This window comes from Sciurus vulgaris (genome assembly GCF_902686455.1).
Source record: "Sciurus vulgaris genome assembly, chromosome: X".
NCBI lineage: Eukaryota > Metazoa > Chordata > Mammalia > Rodentia > Sciuridae > Sciurus > Sciurus vulgaris.
The window spans coordinates 5,151,268-5,174,929 of record NC_136471.1 but is presented as its reverse complement, the minus strand read 5'-3'; the positions used below and the strand labels follow the sequence as shown (position 1 = coordinate 5,174,929).

The 23,662-nt window shown below is 45.8% G+C and overlaps 1 protein-coding gene and 1 pseudogene across 2 annotated transcripts; both read left to right on the top strand.

Annotated features, from left to right (window-relative positions):
- Window positions 1-951: 951 nt before the first annotated feature.
- Window positions 952-2,228, top strand: LOC306651653 (protein MEMO1-like; annotated as a pseudogene). The gene is made up of 2 exons: window positions 952-1,259; window positions 1,382-2,228. The product of its transcript is annotated as a protein MEMO1-like (transcript).
- An 18,678-nt stretch (window positions 2,229-20,906) lies between these two features.
- On the top strand, window positions 20,907-21,986 carry LOC306651043 (melanoma-associated antigen 8-like; the record flags this gene model as incomplete). Its single annotated transcript, XM_079123590.1, has 1 exon — window positions 20,907-21,986. The coding sequence occupies one exon, from the start codon at window positions 20,907-20,909 to the stop codon at window positions 21,984-21,986; it is 1,080 nt and encodes a 359-aa protein (XP_078979716.1).
- Window positions 21,987-23,662: the final 1,676 nt, after the last annotated feature.

The following is a 23,662-nucleotide window of genomic DNA, read 5'->3' as shown; positions in this document are numbered from 1 at the left end:
TCTATACCAATAAATCTTGAGTTTGGTCTTTTCATGTTATCCCATAATTCTTGGAAGTTCTGCTCATGGTCTCTTAACATCTCTTTGTGGGCAACTCTATTTTCAACATTATGTATTTTGTCCTCATTGCATAAGGTTCTATCATCCAAGTGGTCTAGTCTATTGGTTATGCTTTCTATTAAATTTTTAATTTGTTTTATTGTTTCCTTTATTTCCAGGAATTTTGCTTTACTTTTTTCCAGAATCTCTATCTCTTTATTGAAGTGATATTTTGTTACCTATATTTGCCCTCTTATATCATCCTTTACTTCACAGATCTGTTTAACTATGTACATTCTAAATTCCTTCTCTGACATTTCTTCCACTGTGGCATAGATGAATTCTGTTATTGTAGTCGCTTGATTTGTTTTAGGTGATTTGATCCCTTTCTTTTTCATGTTGTTTGTGTGTCTACTCATTTAATGGTATGGATCTGAGGCAGTAGAGTTTCTACCCTGTGGACTTAGGGTATTCCTGAAGGATACTAGTACCTCAGTGTTTAGGGGGAGACAAATAACAGCAACAAACAATGCAAACAATTTACTGCATTAAACCAAATATTTCCTAATATGATGTATACAATGTTACTTATCACAATAAACAGGAATGATAGGATCAGTTATTGCCTATAATAAAAACAGCAAGTTTGCAATAGTGTTTACATTTTAAAATGGTGGACAGGGTCAGAACAGAAGTGATACAGGATGTGATGATTATGAGGGAGGAGGAGAGAATGCAGAAGTAAAATATTAAAGGAAAAGTGAAAGAGTGAACAATAGAGACTGGCTATTAGAAGAAGAAAAGACAGAATCAAGGGACCGCGGCTGAATGCACAGCTAGAAGGTTGGCTTTCACAAGTACAGTCAACAAAAAGACCAGCTAGAGCCATTATTGCACCCCACGTAGGATATACGTACTGTGGGTCTTGTGCTGCACATGCTTACAAACAAGTGGATCCATCTATTACCCGGAGAATTTTCATCCTTGGGCCTTCTCATCATGTGCCCCTCTCTCGATGTGCACTTTCCAGTGTGGATATATATAGGACACCTCTGTATGACCTTCGTATTGACCAAAAGATTTACGGAGAGCTATGGAAGACAGGAATGTTTGAACACATGACTCTACAAACAGATGAAGATGAACACGGTATTGAAATGCATTTGCCTTATACAGCTAAAGCCATGGAAAGCCATAAGGATGAGTTTACCATTATTCCTGTACTGGTTGGAGCTCTGAGTGAGTCAAAAGAACAGGAATTCGGAAAACTCTTCAGTAAATATCTAGCGGATCCTAGTAATCTCTTTGTGGTTTCTTCTGATTTCTGCCACTGGGGTCAAAGGTTCCGTTACAGTTACTATGATGAATCCCAGGGGGAGATTTATAGATCCATTGAACATCTAGATAAAATGGGTATGAATATTATAGAACAATTAGGTCCTGTATCTTTTAGTAATTACTTGAAGAAATACCATAATACTATATGTGGAAGACATCCCATTGGGGTGTTATTAAATGCTATCACAGAGCTCCAGAAGAATGGAATGAATATGAGCTTTTCCTTTTTGAATTATTCCCAGTCAAGCCAGTGTAGAAACTGGCAAGACAGTTCAGTGAGTTACGCAGCTGGAGCACTCACAGTCCACTGAAGCTCTGAATCCTCAGGGATGCCACCTGCACATACTCATACTCTGTCCAGGTTCCCAGCCTAGCCTCTACCAAGATATTGGTTCTGGTTTTGGGGGGATTCTGAAACCTCAAACTAATAGAACTTTCTTTTCTTCTTTTCTAGTCGGTGTAGTCCTTCTTAATTTCAGTTCATTAAAAAATGCTTTATAGTTTTGGGCAGTGGAAGGAAGGCTGGCATCAAAAGTATTTTGATTATAAAAGGTGACAATGTAAGGCCCAGTTGTGGCAGACAGTTTTTTGAAAGTAACTTGTAAAGCATTTACCATATTCTAAATTTGCACTCTTTGCAGACTTGTGTACATATATTCCGCTTTCAGAATAGTTTTGCAAATTGTACACAAACAAACAAACAAAAAAGGGTGGAAGCTTTTTAATAAAGAAATTGCATTTATAAATGATCTGTATTAGAATATAATAAATCTCCAGTTATAGACAATTACTACCCGTGTTGTACAACAGATACCTTCTATTTTAGTTGCTAATAAAGGGCTACACAACTCAAAAAAAATAAAAAAATAAAAGAATACCAAGCAAAATTAAAATATACTAATAAAATATTCTGGTTCACAAAAAACTAAACCATGTAAAATAATTGGCTTCAAAAATGCTAAAAATGAGAAGAAAAGCAAACATGAATATGTATAAATGTCATGTACCAATAAGGTCAAATTTAAACAGTGAAAAAGTATTAAAAAAGAAAATAAAATCTTGATGAAAATTTAAAGAATTCTTTCTGTGGGAATTCAGTAGATGCTCAGCTTCTCTTCTCAGCGGTTTCAGGTGGGCTGGACTGCAGCCTGGCGCTCCACCCTCCGGATGGCTGGCGTGAGAGGTGAGCCCCTGGGCTGAGTGCCTGGAGGCAGGGCCGAGGCTTCGGCGGCTCCAGGATCTTCTCCCAATGCCAATCGGTCTGGAGATGTGAAATCAGCGCTCCTCCAGTGCCCAGTACTTGCTGGTCCACGCTGGAAGTCTGTGCCCGAGGGATCTCCCCTGGGTTCCACTCCTCTGGGGCGGGGGCAGGGGAGCCGATTCTCAGTCCCCCACGTCACCTTCGGACTCCTCCTTTCCTGGTCTCGGTTCAGTCTGCAAACAATTTCTCCCGCCCGCCCTTCCGAGTTCCGGGCCAGACGCGTCTCTCCCAGCCGGACCTGCAAGCAGTCAGATTGCAGGCGTTGGGGAGAGTCGGTGCGTTTTCACGACCGGTTGTCCCCTGGGTAAACCTCTCCCCACGTTTGCTTTTCTCCTGGTCACTTAAGCACACTCTCTGTCGTGCAGCATGTGTTTGCTGGGCCTCTATTTGGGCCAAACTCGGGTTTGCCAGGAATTGGCTTCCTCAGTTGCCAGCCCCTGCACAGCTGCAAAATGGTTCCTTCCTTTTTCCTCCACTAGTTGCCTGGAGAGATGGAGGCATCTTTCCCCAAACACAGTGTCCTTCAGGTTGTTGGGCAATTCCTTGGACTCTAAGCACTCCGTACCCAGACACGCCTTGGGCCTCCCCAAAATGTGGGTTCCTTTCCTTCCCTTATCCCTCCACTATGCCCACAGAGAGACACACTGGAGCTTCTGCTGGGCTGTGGCAGCAGCTATGCTGCTGGGGAATTATTCCTAATCTTATTATATCCATCCTCCTGTGTTCCCGGTCTGCTTTGAATGTTGTTTTATATTCCAGTAAAGTCCCCCACTTTTTTTGTTCACTCACTTTGTGGAGAGGCTGCCTGAATGCTTTCTTTGTTTCAAACCACAGAGCAGCCAGGAATGCAACATTCTCTCCTCCACTATCCTGGATCTCTCAAGGATTTTTTTTTTAATATGAGTTCAAAAACACATGAAACAAAAGCTAAAATTAGATAAATGGGATTAGCTAAATCTAAAAACTTGTGCACAGCAAATGAGACAATGAATAAAATGAAAAAGCAAAATAAGCAAGACAGGAATGTATGTGTAAATCATACAGCTCATAAGGAATTAATATCCAAAATATGCAAAGAATTCAATAGTAAGAAAATCAACTTAATTTAAAAATGGGCAAAGAAACTAAAATTTGTGTGTCTAAAAAGACACACAAATGTCCAAAAAGTACATAAAAATGTGCTCAACATCAGTAATCATCAGTGAAGTGCAAATAAATACCACAATAAGATATAATCTCACACCTGTCAAGATGACTAATAAAATTGGCAAGGGATAAGCAGTGTTGTTGAGGATGTAGAGAAAAGGGAAATCTTACACACTGTTGGTTGGGATATAAATTAGAATAGCCATTATGGAAAACAGCATGCATGTTCCTCAAAACACTGAAAATAGAACTATTGTATAATTCAAAAATTCCACTCTTGGGTATATATCCAAAATAAGAAAATTAAATCAGTATCTCAGAAATATCTGTACTTGTATGTTCATTGTAACATTATCATTATTTTGGTACTGGGTATTGATCCCAGGGTCACTTAACCTATGAGCCACATCCCTAGCTCATTTTTATATTTTATTTAGAGACAGGGTCTCATTGAGTTGCTTAGGGCCTTGCTAAGTTGCTGAGACTGGCTTCAAACTCATGACCCTCCTGCTTTAGCCTCCCAAGTGGCTAAGATTACAGGTGCCAACAGGCCTGTATCATTGTAACATTATTCATGTAATTGAATTATCTAATCAACCTAAGTTTCCATCAATGGATACCAATGAATGGATAAAGAAAATGTGATACACCACACACACACACACACACACACACACACACACACACGCAAATACAGGATATATGTATATTGAAATGTTTTTTAACCATAAAAAGAAGAGAATTTGTGACAACATGGATGAACTTGGAGGGCATTATGCTAAAGGAAATAAACCTTAAAGAGAAAAACTATTAACACATGATCTCATTTATATGTGAAATCTAAAAATGCTAAACTCATAGAAATAGTAGAAGGGTGATAACCAAGAGTCATGGAGATATTGTGCTCAAAAGGTATAAACTTTCAGTTGTATGATGCATAACTTCTGGAGCTCTAATATATAGCATGGTTACTATGGTTAATAAAACTATACATTATTTTATACTTAAAATTTTCTAAGAGAGTGGATATTAAATGTTATCACCATACACAAACAAAATGGTAACTATGAGGTGAAGGATATGCAAACTTGATTGTGGTAATCACTTCACATGCAAATGTACATCAAATCATCACATTGTACATCTTAACTACATACACGTGCATTTGTAATTTATACCTCAATTATACCTCAATAAAGCTAGGAAGAGAGAGGGAGAAGGGAGAGAGAGAGAGAGAAAGAGAGAGAGAGAGAGAGAGAGAGAGATAATTTTAAAGAAAAAGAAAACCAAAAGAAGATTTATTCACCAAGCATGGCCCAGTCCCTCCTTGTACCAAGCTTACTACAGATTGAATTCAAGGAAACTCGGAGTACAGGAGGAACATGTCAGATTGGTTTTTGCTTGCTGGTTTGCAGAATCCAGCCATCAAGGAGTACTTTCCAGGCATAGGCACACCAGACACTGGAAGGGAAGAATGTATCTGATGCCAGGAAAACATGAGAGTGACACAGGCCTCCTACAGGAGTACAGGCATGTACAACACTCAGCAGACTCAAAAATTCCCTTGCACTTACTTGTTTTGTTTCCTAGACCCACAGTTATTTCTGGGCCCAGGTGACCTACTGCTGTGCTGGGGAAAGCAAAGACCATGTGGTCTTGAGCATGGCAGGAAAATCCAGCAGGAAACTCAAGTGTTAAGAGACTCCTAGATATATACCCCAAACGACTGAAAATACATGTTCAAACAAATATTTTTACATGAACATTCATAGCAAAATTATTAAGAAATAGGAAAAAAGGAGCAATCTAATTGTCTATACAGATGAATGGATAAACAAAACATGGTATATAAGGCTTTTCATCCTTTAAAATAAATGAAGTATTGATACTTAACACAGTGTCAATAAACCTTGAAATATGTTAAGTGAAAAAATACAGAAACCAAAATACATATTGTATTTACATGAAATATCCAGAATAGGTAGATCAATAGATAGAAAGCAGATTAATTTTTGCTTAAGACTAGGGGAAGGAAGAATCAGAAGTGACTTCCTTAAGTAGGTGGTTCCTTTTAGTGCTATGAAAATATTCTAGAATTAGGTATTGGTGATGGTTTTCTAATCAAGTGAATATATCAGAAACTACTGAATTCTACTCTTCTAAGTGTTGAATTTATGGCATGTACATTTTATTGTTTGTTTGTTTGTTTTAGTTTGTGGTACTGGGTATTGACCACAGGGCCTCACGTATACTAGACAAGTACTTCACAAGTGAATCACATCCTCAGCCCATGTGCAGTTTAAAAAAAAAGTGTAATGGCAACTCAAAAAACTGTAATGGTGATGGAAAGAGCATCAGCAGAGAGCCATTCTATGGTGCAGCCCTACAGAGACATGTGAACCTCACAAAGGAGAGGAACTCTGGGAAAACACACCAAAATCACAGAACCTACAGCATACAAGGTAAAGCATATCTCCATGGATAGTTTTTGAAGCTGGAAGCAGAAAAAAAACCCAAAACTCAACTAAATGCTGAATAAATTGACTATGCCCCATACACCAACAACTTAGCAGAAGGCACACTACAATTTACATGCCCAAATATTCACCCAGTTCTCCTACACATGATGACTGTCATTCAATAAATACTACAAACTATTTAAAAGTCAACATCTATCCACTCACTGCCAAGAGAAAAAGCAATAAACAGAACTGGTCAGAATTTCAGAAACCAGATGCATCAGGCTACGTAAGACTGGGAGGTTTGAATACTATATGACTGTTATAGTGCAGATTTTCTTTTTTTTTCTCCTTATTGAACAATTTTAAGTTTTTATTTCTTTACTTTTTTTACTCTCTTTTCCTTTTGTTTACCTGTTCCCTCAGAGTCTCTTTCTCCCTTTTTGCATGCAAACATCCAATTTCTTTTGATTACACTCTCACCCTTTCTATTATCTAGAACTTCTGTATATTCTTTTCTTATTTACAGCCACATTCTACATCCCTCTGCATCCTCTTTGTCCTCCATTAAAACCTGTAAACCTTATTGCAAATCTGTTTGTTATACTGAAGATAATAATTGAACTCGTTCTGTTTATTATGACAATATTATTAATGTCCTCAGAGGAGCTATTTGGTCTAGGATTGCATACTGTCTGAATTGGGCACTGATAATATTAATCTCCCCCTTAAAGAAAAGGTTCAGGAAACCTATAGGGCCACTATAAACCTATAGGGGGGAATCTGCAATACCCCAGATCTGCACTGCTAGAGGGGAAGATACATGAACAACATGAAAAAACAAGGGAAGAAAATGATCCAAACAAATCTAGATTCTATATTAATAGAATCCAATGACAGTATGTTAGAAGAAATGTCAGAAAAGGACTTCAGATTATACATGATTAAGATGATTTGCAAAGCAAAGGATGAGATAAGAGAGCAAATGCAGGCAATGAATGATAATACCAATAAGCAGTTGAAAGAGCAACTGCAGGAAGCAAAAGATCATTTCAACAAAGGGATAGAAATTCTCAAAAAAAAAAACCGAAATGGAAATCCTTGAAATGAAGGAAACAATAAACCAAATAAAAAACTCAATGGAAAGCATCACCAAAAGACTAGACCACTTGGAAGACAGAACCTGAGACAATGAAGACAAAATATTTAATCTTGAAAATAAAGTTGTCCAAACAGAGAAGATGGTAAGAAATCATGAACAGAATCTCCAAGAACTATGGGACATCATGAAAAGACCAAATTTAAGAATTATTGGGATTGAGGAAGGCACGGAGATACAAACCAAAGGAATGAACAACCTATTCAATGAAATAATATCAGAAAATTTCCCAAGCCTGAAAAATGAAATGGAAAATCAATTACAAGAGGCTTACAGAACACCAAATGCACAGAATCACAACAGATCCACACCAAGGCACATTATAATGAAATAATGAATTTAAAAAAAAAGAATTTCAGAAACCACCTTTGAAAGAATTGTGATTAATATATTAAGTAATCTAGTTGGGATGTGGTGAGGACTTCTGCAGAACAAAGAAGATAACATGTCACCAGCAGTATTCCACAACTCTGTTATAACACTGTTGCAACTCTCTACTATAGAATGCCCAATCAGAATGTGTTTTACTTTATTCAGCAGACAAAGAGCTGGCAAGCAAAAGAGGAACAAAGAAGGGGAATATTAAACACCACCTTCTATGTTAGGTGTTCAGCCTTTGAACATGAATCTGTTGGGCCAATCTTGGCAGTAATAAATGCTGTTTCCTGCTGAGTGCCCCAAAGCCCTGTCTCTCTGTACAAGAATCCCACAACAGGGAACGTGGATATTATTCATGAAGTAAAGCATTCTTAAAATTGTGTATCACTGTTTACAACTGTTAAAATAATTAATTTGAAAGTTATTAGAATGAGAAGGTTCTAGTACCCTGAGTTCCTATATAAGCAAACACAAAACCAACTCAATGTAAGTGGCATATCTAAATTTAAAATTTATCAGTCAGAAACATCAACTTACCTTTAACTAGGGAATTTATCAATGAGAACTCAACAACTAACTTCTAAATAGTGGCCTTATGGCTGCTGCTCAGCCATAAACAAATGTGTGTGTATGTATATGTACACATACATACACACATATGTATATGTATACTTAATTTCTCTTTGTGCACTTTGTACAAATTTTCCCCTTACTTTTCTGGGGGAGCTCTGAACTGCTTGCAGATCTGGTGCCACTCAATTTATGAATCTGTGTTTGCTCAAATAGTATCTTTACAATTTTAATGTGCTTACATTTATCTTTCAACATAATTCCTTTTAGCTTATTGTACATATTAAAATAAAGAATAATGATCTCTGGGAGACAGAAAGCAAATGAAGTAAGCCCTAATATTGCCTTAACTTACTGCCTGGAGGTCACAAGAGCAGAAGGGGTACATGAAAGTTTTCTAGTTGAGTAAGTAAAAGTAGGACCACAGTGAGTTTAGAGCTTATAGAACAGGAGAAAGGTGAGGATAAAGGAGAGGAGAAAGCTGTGGAGAAAGAAATCTCCAGGCTTCATGCAGGGATGGTAATAATTTGTGTTTCCACCACTGTGAATGGAAAATAAACTTTCCTCACAGATCATGGAAAATAAACTTGACAAGTCAGCAGGATCTTTTCTCAGGAATAAGGCATTGTAAGGCAGAGTATAAACTGCACTGATCTTACCTTAAAGTGTTAAAAGCAGGAACTGGAAAGAGTTGTGCTATTTCGGAGTAATTTAACTACATCTCAGAATAAATCTCAAGAATTTTTTATAGAAATACAGAAATACCTCGCACCTAACAAAAAATTCACAATGACTTCCATTCAATCAAAATTATCAGGCTTACAAAGAAGCAGAAAAGTAGGGTCAATGATAAGTGTAGAGAGGCTGGGCAAAATGGTGGCTGAGTAAATAAAGTCCCCACAGAGACACAATTTGAACAGCTATTCATACACCAAACTATCTTCAAAAGAGCTGAGGAAACCAAGTGAGAGACCACAGTATCTGTTTATTTGCATACTAATAAGAAAAGACAAATTGAAGAAGGCAGGAAAGAAAGCCTTGCCTGAATCATCTCTCCCCCAACTCCAGGCAAATCAGCAAATACAAAGACGTCTTCCCTTGAGGAGGGAGAAGGAACAAGTCTGTAGAACAAGCCTTTGGACCTGTATTGGCCAGTCAGCCAAGGAACTGCCTCCAACCAAACATGGATAACACAGAGAGGAACAAGACTCCACCCAATGGTACATAGGACAGGAAAGTAACTAGATCTTTGCCAGGGAACTCAGTGTGTAAAATTTGTATAGAACCTCAAAATGCAATGACAGGAGTCATGAGGTAATATCAGGAAAGGAAGAAAGCTTGGTTTTATTAAGGCGGTATGGCTCCAAAGCCTATGCTAATAAACATTTGAAACTACTGCAGTAGACCAAATTTGTCTTTTTGAAATAGTATCATTTAAAATGAGGTAAAAAGTGAACTAGAAATAGTGTTCAGCATTAGGGTGAATCCAGCATAATAGGTGGGAGTTTGGGGACACCAAGATGGTGGAGACAGGATATTGGTAAGAAGTTGCTGGAGGACAAGACAAGGAACAAGTCCTGTCCCTGTTTAAAATAAATTCCATTACCATGAGAACTCCACCACTGAGGACTTATCACCATGAAAATTCTGGCCACAGGTTCAAATTTTAAAATGATCAATGGGAGTAAAGTGGTCAGTATTCTAATTAGGTTTTCTAAAGTAACCAATGGGGGAAAAATTGGAAAATATTCTATCAGGTATCATAATATAATCAATGTGAGAAAATGAGGTAGGTCTTCAATTGTAGTTGTCCCAGAGTTCAGGATATAAGACCCTAATTTCCAGACATTGGGGCTTGAACCTCTGTCTTGTTCTACCCACTCTGTTCTAAGTACTATTTTCACCTTCAAGAAATTTGTACTCTACCTGTTACTTCTGTGTGCCTTGATCAATTCTTTGTTCTGGACATGAAGGACCTGGACTTTGACTGGACATCCCAATGGTAACAGGGTTAGGAATGCTTGCTGATTAAATAAGAACTAAAACATTAAAATCACTGCACTGGACTAGAAAATTTTAGCTACAAATTTTTGAATGCTTGCTGATTGAATGAAAATTGAAACATTAAAATACTGTACTGACCTAGAAAATTTTAGCTAATTTAAAAATAGCAGGATCTTCCTAAATTCCCTGCTCCAGTACTTCTTTTGTTGTAAAAACAAACCCTTTAGAAGGAACACTTTCCAAAATTTACACATATCTGATGAAGAGCCCAAATAAGGGACATTTCTTTATGCAACAGTCCACCAAAATCAGGGTGCTGTAGTGTCCCTGTTGAGCATCCAGCCAAGAACCTGGAGCCATTATCTGCAAAGGGTGCAGCTCAGCAAATGCTCAGGGGTGTCAAGGACAGGGTAGCTCCTGCTGACCATTTAATCAAGCAGCCAGGATTTAATAGGAGAAACTTGATGTGTGAGGACCAAAGGGTCCACCTCCCCACGACAGAAGGACCCATGAAATCCAACTCAGCCTATGCTCTCAGGCCTGGGAAAGCCCAGATAATGTTTTTAGCCTGAACACACTCCCATGTCCCCACTGCAACCTTAGGGGACTCAGAGTCAGGAGGGAATGTGAACCCAGGTGAGCAAGGAAAGAGGTGCAGGTCTTACCACGAACCAAGGTGAGGAGGCTGAGGAAGGAAAGCAGAACTCCATAGAATTCTGTTCTGCCCATTCTGTCAGACCTAAGATGCACCAGGCAGGTGGCCAGATGGCTCCTCCAGAGTTCTAACGGGGTGGGGGGGTCAGAGAGTGGTGGAGCTTGTTCTGATGCATGAGTTTAAGTGTGTTGGAGTGCACTGAACCAGGGGTCTGTCAGAGTCAAGGTGAAATTTAAGGAATGACTGGGGTGGTCAAACCCCAGAAGGAGGATCCCCAAGCAATCCCAGATGCCTCTGTTGTTAACCCTGCCCTCCACTGGAGCAGAATTCCTGGGCCAACTGCTTCCTCCTCATGGGACCCTAGAAGTTAAAGTCTTTGCCTGAGGCCCACAATTCAAGTCAGTAGATCCAAGGCCTGGGTCTGCCACAGGCAAGGTGAGAGCTGAGGGTAAATTGAGACCCCACTCCAGTAGGAGGGGCCCCATCCAGACTACTTCAGTGGCCAGCCCGGCAAACTGGGGTCTGTGACAAAGTTACAGGGAAAACCCCCCATACTGCAGGAGTTACACCTGGTGGTTGATGTCACCACAGAAGAGAAAGGGCCATGGAACCCTCAAGGTCAAAGTGAAACCTGAGGGTGGATGAAGGCCCACCCCACAAGGATCTATAACCAAATCATTTCAGCTGACTCTGTGTTCCACCCTGCACTCTGGGAACAGAATTCCCAGGTAACTTCCTTCTGCTGGACACTGGGAGTTAGAGCTTCAGCCTGAGGCCTGAAGGTAGTGGAGAGTATCATGGATCTGTGGGGATCAAAGTGAGAGTTGAGAGTGGACTTAGGAGGCCCCACCCCAGAAGGAGGGTCAGGGTCTCCAAACCATCCAGGCCGTCTCTGTGGCCAGCCCTGTGAGGCACCCTTTTGCATCAATGAGACCTAGTGAGGTGTAGGTTCTCTGTCTCACGGATTAAAAGAGTGAGACCCACTGACAATGGAGGGTGAGAGCAAAGTAACAATTTTTGTAACAGAAATGAAGGAGAACTCCCACAAATTTTCTACCATCTAGGGGTTCAAGTGGTATTGCTAGAGGTGACCTTTACAGCTATTGGCCAATGACTTTTAGGGAGAAGAGTTTCTACATCCAATCAGAGTGAGACACTCCCAGATGTGCTCCTGCTCTCCAATCAGGATGTTGATCACAGGCTGTTCACGTGCTGATCACTTTCTTGATCACATGATGTCTGGCTCATAAGATACTACTACAGGGAATACTATCTACAGGGAATTGTTGCAATCCAGATTCCTACACTATCTGCGGATCATATTTCTGACTCCTACTCTCAGCAAGAAACCTGGGAGTTCCAGATGTTGCTTGGACCCCACAATTCTAGTCAGTGAAGCAGACCAGGACTGGAAACTTTTGAGGTCAAGATGAGAGCTGGGGTGGATTGAGGAGGCCACACCCGCAAAGGATGGTCCCCAAACTACCAGGCTACCTCTGTGTCCAGCCCTGCCCCCCAGGGGTTCAGAATTCTTAGGTGAACCCCTTCAACCGCAGGGGACCCTGGGAGGAATTACAGCCTAGTTTTGAAACCCACAGGGAGCAGACTGACTCAGGACACTTTCAGGGGGTAGGTGAGAGCTGAGAGTAGGCTTAGGAAGCCCCTCCCCAGGAGGAGGGTCCCAAACCAGCCAAGCTGCCTCTGTGCCGAGCCCTCTACCCTGGGGTGGGGGGAAGAATTCCAGGGTGATACCTTCTGCTGCACGGGACCCTGGAGTTAAAGGCATGGCCAGAGGCTTACAGGGAATGGACAGGGTCCTAGAACCACCAGAGTTAATGTGGGAGGTGGGGGTGGACTGAGGAAGAAGTCGCCCCAGGAGGCGGGTCCCCAAACCACTCAGGCTGCCCCTGTACCCAGCCCTGCATCCGGGGATGGGGGAAAAGAATTCCAGGGCAACCCCTTCCGCAGCAGGGAACCCTGGGAATTACAGCCTGAGGCCCACAGTGAGTGGAGAGGATCCTGGAACCACCAGAGTCAAGGTAAGACGTGGAGATGAACTGAGGAGGCCCCACCAAGGAAGAGGGTGTCCAAACCACGCAGGATGCCTCTGTACCCAGCCGTGTACCCCAGGGAACAGAATTCCAGGGAAAAACCTTCCCCCACAGGGGACCATGGGAGTTAGAGCATTTCCTGTGGGCTGCAGAGAACAGACAGGGCTGGGGGACTGTAGGAGTCAAGGTGAGAACTGACAGTGGGCTGTGAGGGTGGACTGAAGAGGTCCCACCCCAGGAGAAGGGTCCCGATACCATCCAGGCTGCCTCTGAGGCTAGTCATTCACCCCAGGAAAGAATTCAAGGGGGCTTCTTCCAATGCAGAGGTGCTGGGAGTAAAAGCCCTGGGCTGAGGCCTGAAGGGAGTATACAGGACCAGGGCACAATGGGTGTCCAGAGAGAGCTGAAGGTGGACTGAGGAGGTTGCAACCCAGGTAGAGGGCCCCAAACCATCAATATTCCCTATGCGACCAGTCCTTCACCTGCGGACGGAATTCCAGGGTGCCCTTTCCGCCAGAGGCGTAGCTGGGAGTTAAAGCCATTGGCTGAGTGACCAGAGGGCCAGGGCACTGTGGGTGTCCAGGTGAGCGCTGAGGGTGCACTGAGGAGGCCCCAGCCGGCGGGAGGTCCTAAACCACCTCCATTACCTCTGTGTCCAGCGGTTCACAGGGCGGGGGACAGAATTCCAGTGAGCAGTTTCCATCGCAGGGGATGCTGGGAGTTAGAGCCGTTGGCTGAGTCAGCGGACAGGGACAGGGCCTGTGGGTGTCAAGGTGAGCACCTAGGGTGGACTAAAGAGGGTGCCCGTGCGGGAGGGTCCTAAACCACCCCCACTTCCTCTATAGTCAGCCCTTAGCGGTTGGGGGAGCAGAATTCCAGGAGCATCTTCCACTGCAGGGGATGCTGGGAGTTAGAGCCGTTGGCTGAGTCAGCGGACAGGGACAGGGCCTGTGGGTGTCAAGGTGAGCACCTAGGGTGGACTGAGGGGTGACCATCCTACAGGAGGGTCCTAAACCACCCCCACTTCCTCTATAATCAGCCCTTAGCGGTTGGGGGAGCAGAATTCCAGTGAGCAGTTTCCATCGCAGGGGATGCTGGGAGTTAGAGCCGTTGGCTGAGTGAGCAGGTAGGACCAGGGCCTGTGGGTGTCAAGGTGAGGACCTGGGGTGGACGGAGGAGGCCCCACCCCTGGGGAGGGTCCTAAACCACCCCCACTATCTTAGCCCTTCATGTGGTGGGGGCAGAATTGGAGGGTGCCCCCGTCCGCCGCAGAGGATGCTGGGAGTTAGAGTCACTGGCTTAGTGAGCAGGTAGGACCAGGGCACTGTGGGTGTCAAGGTGAGGACCTGGGGTGGACGGAGGAGGGCCACCCTGGGGGAGGGTCCTAAACCACCCCCACTACCTCTGTGGCCAGCCGTTCACGGGGTGGGGGCAGAATTGGAGGGTGCCCCCGTCCGCCGCAGAGGATGCTGGGAGTTAGAGTCACTGGCTTAGTGAGCAGGTAGGACCAGGGCACTGTGGGTGTCAAGGTGAGGACCTGGGGTGGACGGAGGAGGGCCACCCTGGGGGAGGGTCCTAAACCACCCCCACTACCTCTGTGGCCAGCCGTTCACGGGGTGGGGGCAGAATTGGAGGGTGCCCCCTTTTGCCGCAGAGGATGCTGGGAGTTAGAGTCACTGGCTTAGTGAGCAGGTAGGACCAGGGCACTGTGGGTGTCAAGGTGAGGACCTGGGGTGGACGGAGGAGGCCCCACCCCTGGGGAGGGTCCTAAACCACCCCACTACCTCTGGCCAGTCCTTTATAGGGTAGGTGGAGGCAGAATTCCAGGGTGCCCCTTCCGCTGCTGAGGATGCTGGGATTTAGAGCCTTTGCCAGAGTGAGTGGACAGGCCCAGGACACTCTGGTTGTCAAGGTAAGCGCTGAGGGTGGACTGACGAGGCCCCACCCTGGGGGAGGGTCCTAAACCACCTCCACTCCCTCTGTATTCAACCCTGCCCGGGTAGGGGGGCAGAATTCCAGGGTGCACCTTCCACCGCAGGGAATGCTGGGAGTTAGAGCTATAGGCTGTGTGAACAGAGAGGGACAGGGCACTGTGGGTGTCAAGGTGAGCACCTGGGGTGGACAGAGGAGACTCACCCTGGGTGAGAGTCCTAAACTACCCCACTACCTCACCCCTTCACGTGGTGGAGGACAGAATTCCAGAGTGCCCCTTTCTGCGGACGGGGGTACTGGGAGTTAGAGTTGTTGGCCGAGTTAGCAGACAGGGCCAGGGCATTCTGGGTGTCAAGGTGAACACTGGGGTGGACTGAGGAGGTACCACCATGGGGGCGGGGGTGGGATGGTTCAAAACCACCCCCACTACCTCTGTGGCCAGCCCTGCACAGGGTGGGGGGGGGGGGGTCAGAATTTCAGTGTGCCGCTTATGCCGCAGGGGATGCTGGGAGTTAGAGCCTTCGTCTTAGTGAGCAGACAGTGCCAGGGCACTGTGGGTGTCAAGGTGATCACTGAGGTTGGACTGAGGAGGCCCCACTCGTGGGGGCGGTCCTAAACCACCATCACAACCTCTGTTGCCAGGCCTTCACGGATTGGGGGCCAGAATTCCAGGGTTCCCCTTTCGCTGCAGGGGATGCTGAGAGTTAGAGATGTTCACTGAGTGAGTGGACAGGGCCAGGGCATTCTAGGTGTCAAGGTAAGCACTGGGGTGGACTGAGGAGGCCCATCTGGGGGAGGATCTTAAACCACCCACGCTACCTCTGTGGCCAGCCTTTCACCGGGTGGTGCGCAGATTTCCAGGGTGCCACTTTCACTGCAGAGGATGTTGGGAGTTAGAGCTTTTACCTAAGGAGCAGACAGGTCCAGGGCACTGTGGGTGTCAACGTGAATGCTAGTGGTGAACTGAGAAGGCCCATCTTGGGGGAGGGTTCTAAACCACCCCCATTACCTCTGTGGCCAGTCCTTCATGGGATGTGGATCTGGATCCAGGGTGCCCCCTTCTGTTGTAGGGGATGCTGGGATGTAAAGCCATTGACTGAGTGAGGAAACATGGATAGGGCACTGTGGGTGTCCAGGTGAGTGCTGAGGGTGGACTGAGGAGGCTCCACCTTGCGGGGAGGGTCCTCAAACCACCCAGAATGCCTTTGTTGCCAGCCCTGCTCCCTACATGGGGGCACAATTTCAGGGTGACCCACTGCAAGGGACGCTGGGACATACACCTTTAGCCATGGGATACAGGTCACCACAATGAACAAGGTCAGGGATCTCTCAGTGTGTATAGGTGAGAGGTGGGGTGGACTGAGGAATCCCTACCATAGATCACTGTTACCAACCTTCCTAGAGTTTCTGTGGCCAGCCCTGCACCCCCTTGCCCCCGTGTGTAGTAAAATTTCTGCATGAAACCTTTCCACTCCAGGGGACCCTAGGAGTTAGAGCAGATGCTGAAGCCTCCAGGGATGAGCTGCTCCTTGGCCCTGTAAGGTGTCAAAAAGAGAGCTGAGGCTGGACTTCGGAGACCCCCAACCCAGGAAGGAGGGTGCCCTAGTCACCCAGGCTGCCTTTTGGCCCAGACCTGCACCCTGGGGACATAATTCCATGGTGATACCTTCCATGCAAGTGATCCTGGGTGTTATAACTTTTGCCTGATCCTTAAAGGTAGCAGACAGGTGTAGGAACCATCAGAGTCAAGGTGAGAGCTGTATTAACCTGAGGCAGCCCCACCATAGACAGACTATCATCAAAACTACCTGGTCACCTCTGTGACCAGCCCTGCAGAGGGCCAGGTTGGGGGTGAAGGAGCAGAATTCCAGGGTGACCCCTTCTGCTGCAGAGGACCCTAAGAGACCAGATCCCTGAGTCAGTACAGGATACCAGAGCAGACAATAGGGTCGGTAGAGGGTCAAAGAGCTGAGGGTGGACTGAGGAGGGCCTGTACTAGATAGCTGGTCTCAAACCATCTAGGCTCCCCGTGTGGGCAGTCTTGTGCTCCAGGATGAAGAATTCCATGACCCCTTCTGCTGAAGGGGTCCCTAGAAGTTAGTCATTGCTTGAAGCTGGCAAGTAGCAGATAGGGCCAGGAGTTTATCAGAGGTCAAGATGAGAGCTGAGGGTGAATGGAGGTGTCCCTACCCCTGGAGGAGTGTTCCCTAACCACCCAGGTTGTCTCTGTAGGCAGCCCTATTCCCTGGGGAAAGTAGGTGGAATTACAGTGTGATCCCTTTTAGTAGCAGGAGACCCTGATAGTTATGCCCCATGCCAGAACATGTGATTACTAGTCACCAGAGTGGACAGGACCTGGAGTCTGTTGGAGGTCAAGGTGAGAGCTGAGGGTCAGCTGAGGTCACACCCCAGAGAGTGTTCCCTAAATGATCTATACTGCATCTGTGGCCACCCATCCTCCCTAGTGGCCTTCTAAGACACTGAAATCACAACCTTGGTCTGAAGGGGCAGACACAGGTTCATAGAAAACAGAGGCCCAGGGTCTGGCAGGATCCAAGGCGAGGAGCCCTGGGGAGCACAGGGGTCCCCCAAAAAATCACCCAATGCTCCTGCTGTCCAACATAGGAGGCACTGGGTACTCAGCTCATTGTGACATCCTCTAAGTTCCAATTTGGGGGATCAGACAGAGATTAGGACCTTGTTTTGATGCCCGTTCTCCAGGTTGGTAGCTCAGATAGGGCTCGGGCTGTGTTGAGGTCAAGGTTTGGATTGTGGGTGTAGCTCAGTATTAGAGAGCATGCCAGACATGCATGGAAAAAAAATCAAAGTGAGATGCTGGGAATGAACTGAAAAAGTTCTACCACACTTAAAGCATGCCCCAATTATCCAGATCTGGATGGGTGGGGATGCATACCTGGAATCCCAATTACTTGAAAGACTGAGGCTGGAGGATGGCAAGTTCAAGGCCAGACTGGACAACTTAGACCCTGTCTCAAACTTAAAAAATAAAATGTAAAGGGCCAGAGATGTTGCTCAGTGGTAGAGCGCCCGAGTTCAGTAAGGGTATTTCCAAGAAAATTATCCTGATCTGCCTGTGTGATCAGCCCTGCAGCACACAGGCACTGATGATGGGCAGGAGTCAGAGTCTTGGTCTCACTGAACATGCTCAGGTCAGCAGAGGGTAGGGTCCAAGCTCTGCTGTCAGTTCTAGGAGGCCTGGAGCAGGTTTATAGGCACTATGATTTCTGACTTTGGTATCTGGGTTTTAGGGAGCTTAGGGGCTTGGTACAAGGAGGAAGGCCTATTTGCAGTCATGGTTAGAAATGATGGAGGACTGAATGGCCTAGAACAAAGGATAGGTGTCATTCAACCCCACCCCTGCTTTCAGACTACTATTGTTGTTCATTCTGACTCTGGAATCTGGGGGAGGAGGACTCAGCTTAGGAGAGGAGTGGGCTGCTGCCAGGATCAAGGGGAGGACTCAGGGAGGAATGAGGGGAACCTGTACTCCAGATCAGAGGTGGACCTCTACCCTGACATCAACCCTGGGATACCCTGAAAGAGTGGCCAGAGGCAATGCAAACTCCCTTCTGCCTTAGGGGGTCAGGAACGAGTGAGTGTGTTTCAGATATGTGTTCTCACATCAGAAGATAGAGAATCTCAGGGCTTTCTGGAAAGTTCAATAATAGCCAGATACATACGGGAAACCTGCTTCTGCTGACAGCCTGGAGTGGCTATAGGCAGGACTTTGGGGAAGGCATCCCGCTCCTCCTCCTCCCTTTGGGCTTTAGGGAGATGATGGCCTTGGCCTGCAAGTTGCATCTACAGATCAGCAGAGGGAAACCCTGTCAGGAGTGAGTGTGAATACGTTGAGGACACTCCAGACAAAGGAGGCCCCTGGATCCTGCTCCTTCTGTCAATCTGGGGAAAACTCATGCAGCAGTGTCCAAATGTGCTGTCCTCACTTCTGTGTCCTCCAAATCAGGGAAGTGAGACCTTGATGTGATGAGAGTTCATCAGGACAGCAGAGGAGCCATACTTTGTCAGCAGAGTGAGGATTCCAGCATCTGCTGGGAATTGAGGTGAGGAACTTTGGTGACAGGGAATGAGTGCCATACCTCCCAAAGGAAGGGATCTCACAGAACCTGACTGTAATCAGCCTGGGTGGGGGCAGACAGGTCTCTGGATGACACTCCCTCTCATTTCTGCCTGGGGTTTAGCTGGGAGGTATTATGTGGGTAAGGACCTTGGTCCAAAGATCATGTCAGGTCAGCAGAGGGAGCCACAAGTGGTTAGTGAAGAGAAGAATCCTAGGACCTGCCAAACCTGATATGAATCCTTCATAAGAACTGAAGGCATCCCCAGCTCTGAAACAAGGAATCCCACATAGTTTGCCTCTCCAATGTGGTCGGCCATGGAGGCCCTAAGTGTCACGGTCATTTCTACCATGTGCACAAAATTGGGGAGTCTTTAGGGAGATGGGAGTTTTGTACTAAAGATATCAGTTCATCTCAGATGATGTGGGCATGAAGGAAGGCAGATCTGGGCATGAGTAAATATTTAGGGAATCCCCAGACCAGAATAATGGGGCCCAGGTTTGACAATCAACCCTTTAGAACCCATACTAGGTGATGGAATATGACATTTGTTCATTTCTCCTGAGAGTTGTGGGGCTCTTAGGGAGTTGAAAGTGTTTATGTGACAGGATGATATCACATTGGCACAGGGAACCACATCTTGTCATCAGACAGAGCGGTGCTAGGTTTCCCTAGAGTTAAGGTGAGGACCCTGAGGGAGGATTAAGGGGTCCCCCAGCCAAGAACACAGAGGTGCCCCTCAGAAATCTGGTGTGCCTACTGTCAGACATTGAAGCCCAGGCAGGACTGTCAGGCTGAAACACCTTTCCTTTCTGTGTGTCATTGATCTTGGAGAGGGGAAAGAGTTGATAAGAGGATCCTGGACTTACTTAAGCAGAGAGAGGATCTCAGGCACAGCCAGGAGTCAAAGTGAGACAGAGGGAACCTCTACACATGAATCCAGTTCCCACCTGTCCTTTCAAAAGACCTGGGACCAAAGCTCCATTGGTTTCCCCTTCCCCTCACTTCATTTCCAGGTGTCTTACAATGATAGGATTTGGTTTAATAAAGGTGGCTTCAGGACATCAGGGGACCATCTAAGACCTTAACTTTCATTAAGGCAAGGACCAAGTAGGTCTTCCATGCCAAGATACATGGAACCCTTAAATTTGGCCAATTCTCATCTCATGATCACAATTGGGCAGCTGTGGGCAAATGTGAGACAACTCAGACTTTTTTCTGTCTCACAGAGTTGGACATTTGTTCAAAAGGGGGCTTGAGTCCACGTTTTGCCTAGGAAAAATTGAGGACCTAGAGTCAGCACAAGGGGACCATCCACCCCAGATCAGTATGGGCTTCACAGGGTACAACCCATCCCTCCTGTCAAGACTGGGGGCCCAGTAATGTGTTTTCAGACTGAAGTGCCTATTACAAGAGCTCTGGGAACCAGCAGATTAATGTTTTGGTTTGAAGCAGTGTCCTCAGGTCACAGAACAAATGAAGACCAGGAAGTGCTGGGAGTATGTACCAAGGGCCCAACTTTCAATAGAAGAGAGGGTGCCCCATAGTAATTAATTCCACAGGGCCTAAGTCAGCCCTGGGGCCTTATGCTCTGCAGGCTGGCTTCACCTGTTTTACTCCATCCCTCAGTTTCTCAAGGGGTCAGGCACACCAGAAGGACAGGAACCTGAGTAGCCCTTGATCAACACCCAAAGAGATGACATGTAGTAGACCATTGTGAGTACCAACAAGGGTGTGGTTCTCAGTTCACTGGATCCCTCTCTCCCCCAGAACTGATCTCCTGCCCACCTTCTTGCCTACTGTTCCCACGGAAAGCCATGTCAGCTCATCGACAAAAGCGCCAGCATCGCAAGCAGGAAGGAGGTCCTAAAGCCCAAATGGAGGCAGGGAGCCTTGTTGGTGTGCAGGTCCTCAGACCTGAGGAGGAGGGCATCTCCTCTGCCTGCATTTCCTCCAGTTCCCTTCCTCTGATACCAGCTACCCAGAGGGGGGTGTCTGCTCCTGGGCCACTGGTTTTTCCACAGGTTCCTTGGAGAGCCTCCTCTCTGTCTGTCATCATGGATCCCACTTCATTGATCCAGTCCAATGAAATCTCTAGCAGCCAAAAAGGGGAGGAGGGTCCATTTCTCTGTCAGGACCAGGAACACCATGAGTCCTTCTTGGGAGACCCATTGGATGAGAAGATGTCTGATTTGGTGCAGTTCCTGCTTCTCAAGTATCAAATGAAGGAGCTGACCACCAAGGCAGAAATGCTAAGGAGCATCATCAAAAATTACCAGAGCCACTTCCCTGTGATCTTCAGTGTAGCATCTGAGTACATGCATCTGGTCTTTGGTATTGATGTAAAGGAAGTGGACCCCTCTGGCCACTCCTATGCCATTGTCAATGCTTTAGGCCTCACCTATGATGGGGTGCTAGGTGATGATCAGAGCATGCCCAAGACGGGCCTTCTGATAATGGTCTTGTGCATCATCTTCATGGAAGGTGACCATGCCACTGAGGAAGTTGTCTGGAATGCTCTGAGTATGATGGGAGTGTATGCTGGGAGGGAACACTTTATCTATGGGGAGCCGAGGAAATTCGTCACTGAAGATTTGGTGCAGGAACAGTACCTGGAGTATCGCCAGGTGCCTGGCAGTGATCCTGCTTGCTATGAGTTCCTGTGGGGTCCAAGGGCCCATGCTGAAACAAGCAAGATGAAAGTCCTGCAGTACTGGGCCCAGGTCCATGGGAGTGACCCTCGGTCCTACCCTTCCCTGTATGAAAAGGCTATGAGAGAAGAGGAAGAGGGGGCCCAAGTGCCAAAAGTAGCCAGAGCCACCAGGAGGGGCAGGGGACGGGTCAGGTCCAGGAGACATGGCAGGGCTGCATCCCGAAGCCTCCACTCCCTCATGTGAGATGGGACCCAGTTTTCACTTTGGGTTGGAAGAGAGAAGTCACCTAAGTGGTGGAGGGGATCTTCCGTCTAACATTTTGATGCTTCTGTATTTGTGTAACTTAGAAGTTGAATTGTTATTTCCTATAGAATTTTTCAAATATTCCTGTTAATTGAAAGTTTCATGTGCTTCAGAATGGAATGTCTTGAAGACCATACTCATTCATTCATTGCTCTTAACACAGTTTCAGGCTTCTTCACAGTTTTGCTTTTTGTTCTATTATTTGGCAACTCATTCTTTCTTTATTTTTTGTGACCTGAACAAAGATCACATGGGAGTGGAATGGATAATTCCTTGGATGTGTGAACAAAGCCATAAAAAGGAAAGAATAAATGATAGAGAAATGAAAGGTTAATGCTTGCCTTCCCTTATTACCTGTCTTCCCTGTGACATTAAGGGGAGTTGGTGTGCACTGGATTTGCTGTGTATTGGAGAATGGAAGAGAAACGATGAGCTAATGAAAAGGCCCTCCACGCAGCGTCTCATTGATTCCTGAAACGTTCCTGCATCTCTGCTCTGAAAGCCTGGTGTTAGCATTGGGAATACTCAGACTATAGGCTTAGCCACACTGGATCCTGTCATTGAATGTTAGAGTTGAGCTACAGCAACCATGTCAGGAAGATGGGGGGATGTCCCCAGAGACCTAAAGAACAAGTGAAGGAGGGTGAGGAGAGGGGCTCCAGTGTAGAGCAGCCAAGTGCCAATGTCCTAATCCAACCAAGGAGTTTGGAGTTTGGGGCTTGGGGAAACTTCCGTGCCTTCTGTGTGGCTGGACTTCAGTGACACTGCATGGTTGCCAGGGCCAGACTTTAGATGATGTGTCTTAGGGCTGAGAGAATGGAAGACTACTCTGAGTGGTTCCTTTTGATGGTGAATGAAGCTGAGAGGAATGTCCACCTGGGGCAGGTGTGCTGTGCGGTTGAACACGGCGCAAGAGCTTGGTTCTCTGTTACCGTCAACTGCCAGGACCTGCAGAGAGATGAGACCAAATGTCCCAAGAAGTGAGGCCTCAAAGTCCCTGGCCAGGACCTCCTGTGCTTGGCTGGGAGAGCCAGAGCTGAGTCCAGTACAATGTTGTGTTATGAGGGTGCCAATGTAATGTGGGCAATTGTAAGAAAGCACTGGAGGTTGCATGGTGATGAAATGAATGGAAAGAGTGGTTTGGATGGAACAGACTCTGGCATGGAGGTGGTCCTATCTAATTCTATGAGCTTTGTGTTAGCTGTACCCAGGGGGGGAAGAGTTCCATCTAATTATATAATACATATCATGGAGCTAATTTTACTGAGCAGTATTTTTGACTGATTTTCTATTCAATTTCATATGGAGCTGCAAGTTCTCTGAGATATTCTGGAAAAAATGCCAGAGGGGAAGATGGTAATACCTGGACTCATCATAGTACTAGAAATAGGTACCAATTGCTAAATATTGAATATATACCAGGTGTTTACATACACTTTCTACATTGCAACAGTCATACATACAGTGTTGTATCAAATCTGTTTTACAGATGGAAAGCCTAAGACTCATATTGTTCAGTAATATTCCTAAAATATGGCTAATGAATGATGAGGCTGCTCTGAATTTTGTATCCTACATTCTTCCCAACTCCCCAGTCTGAGGTGGACTTGTATATT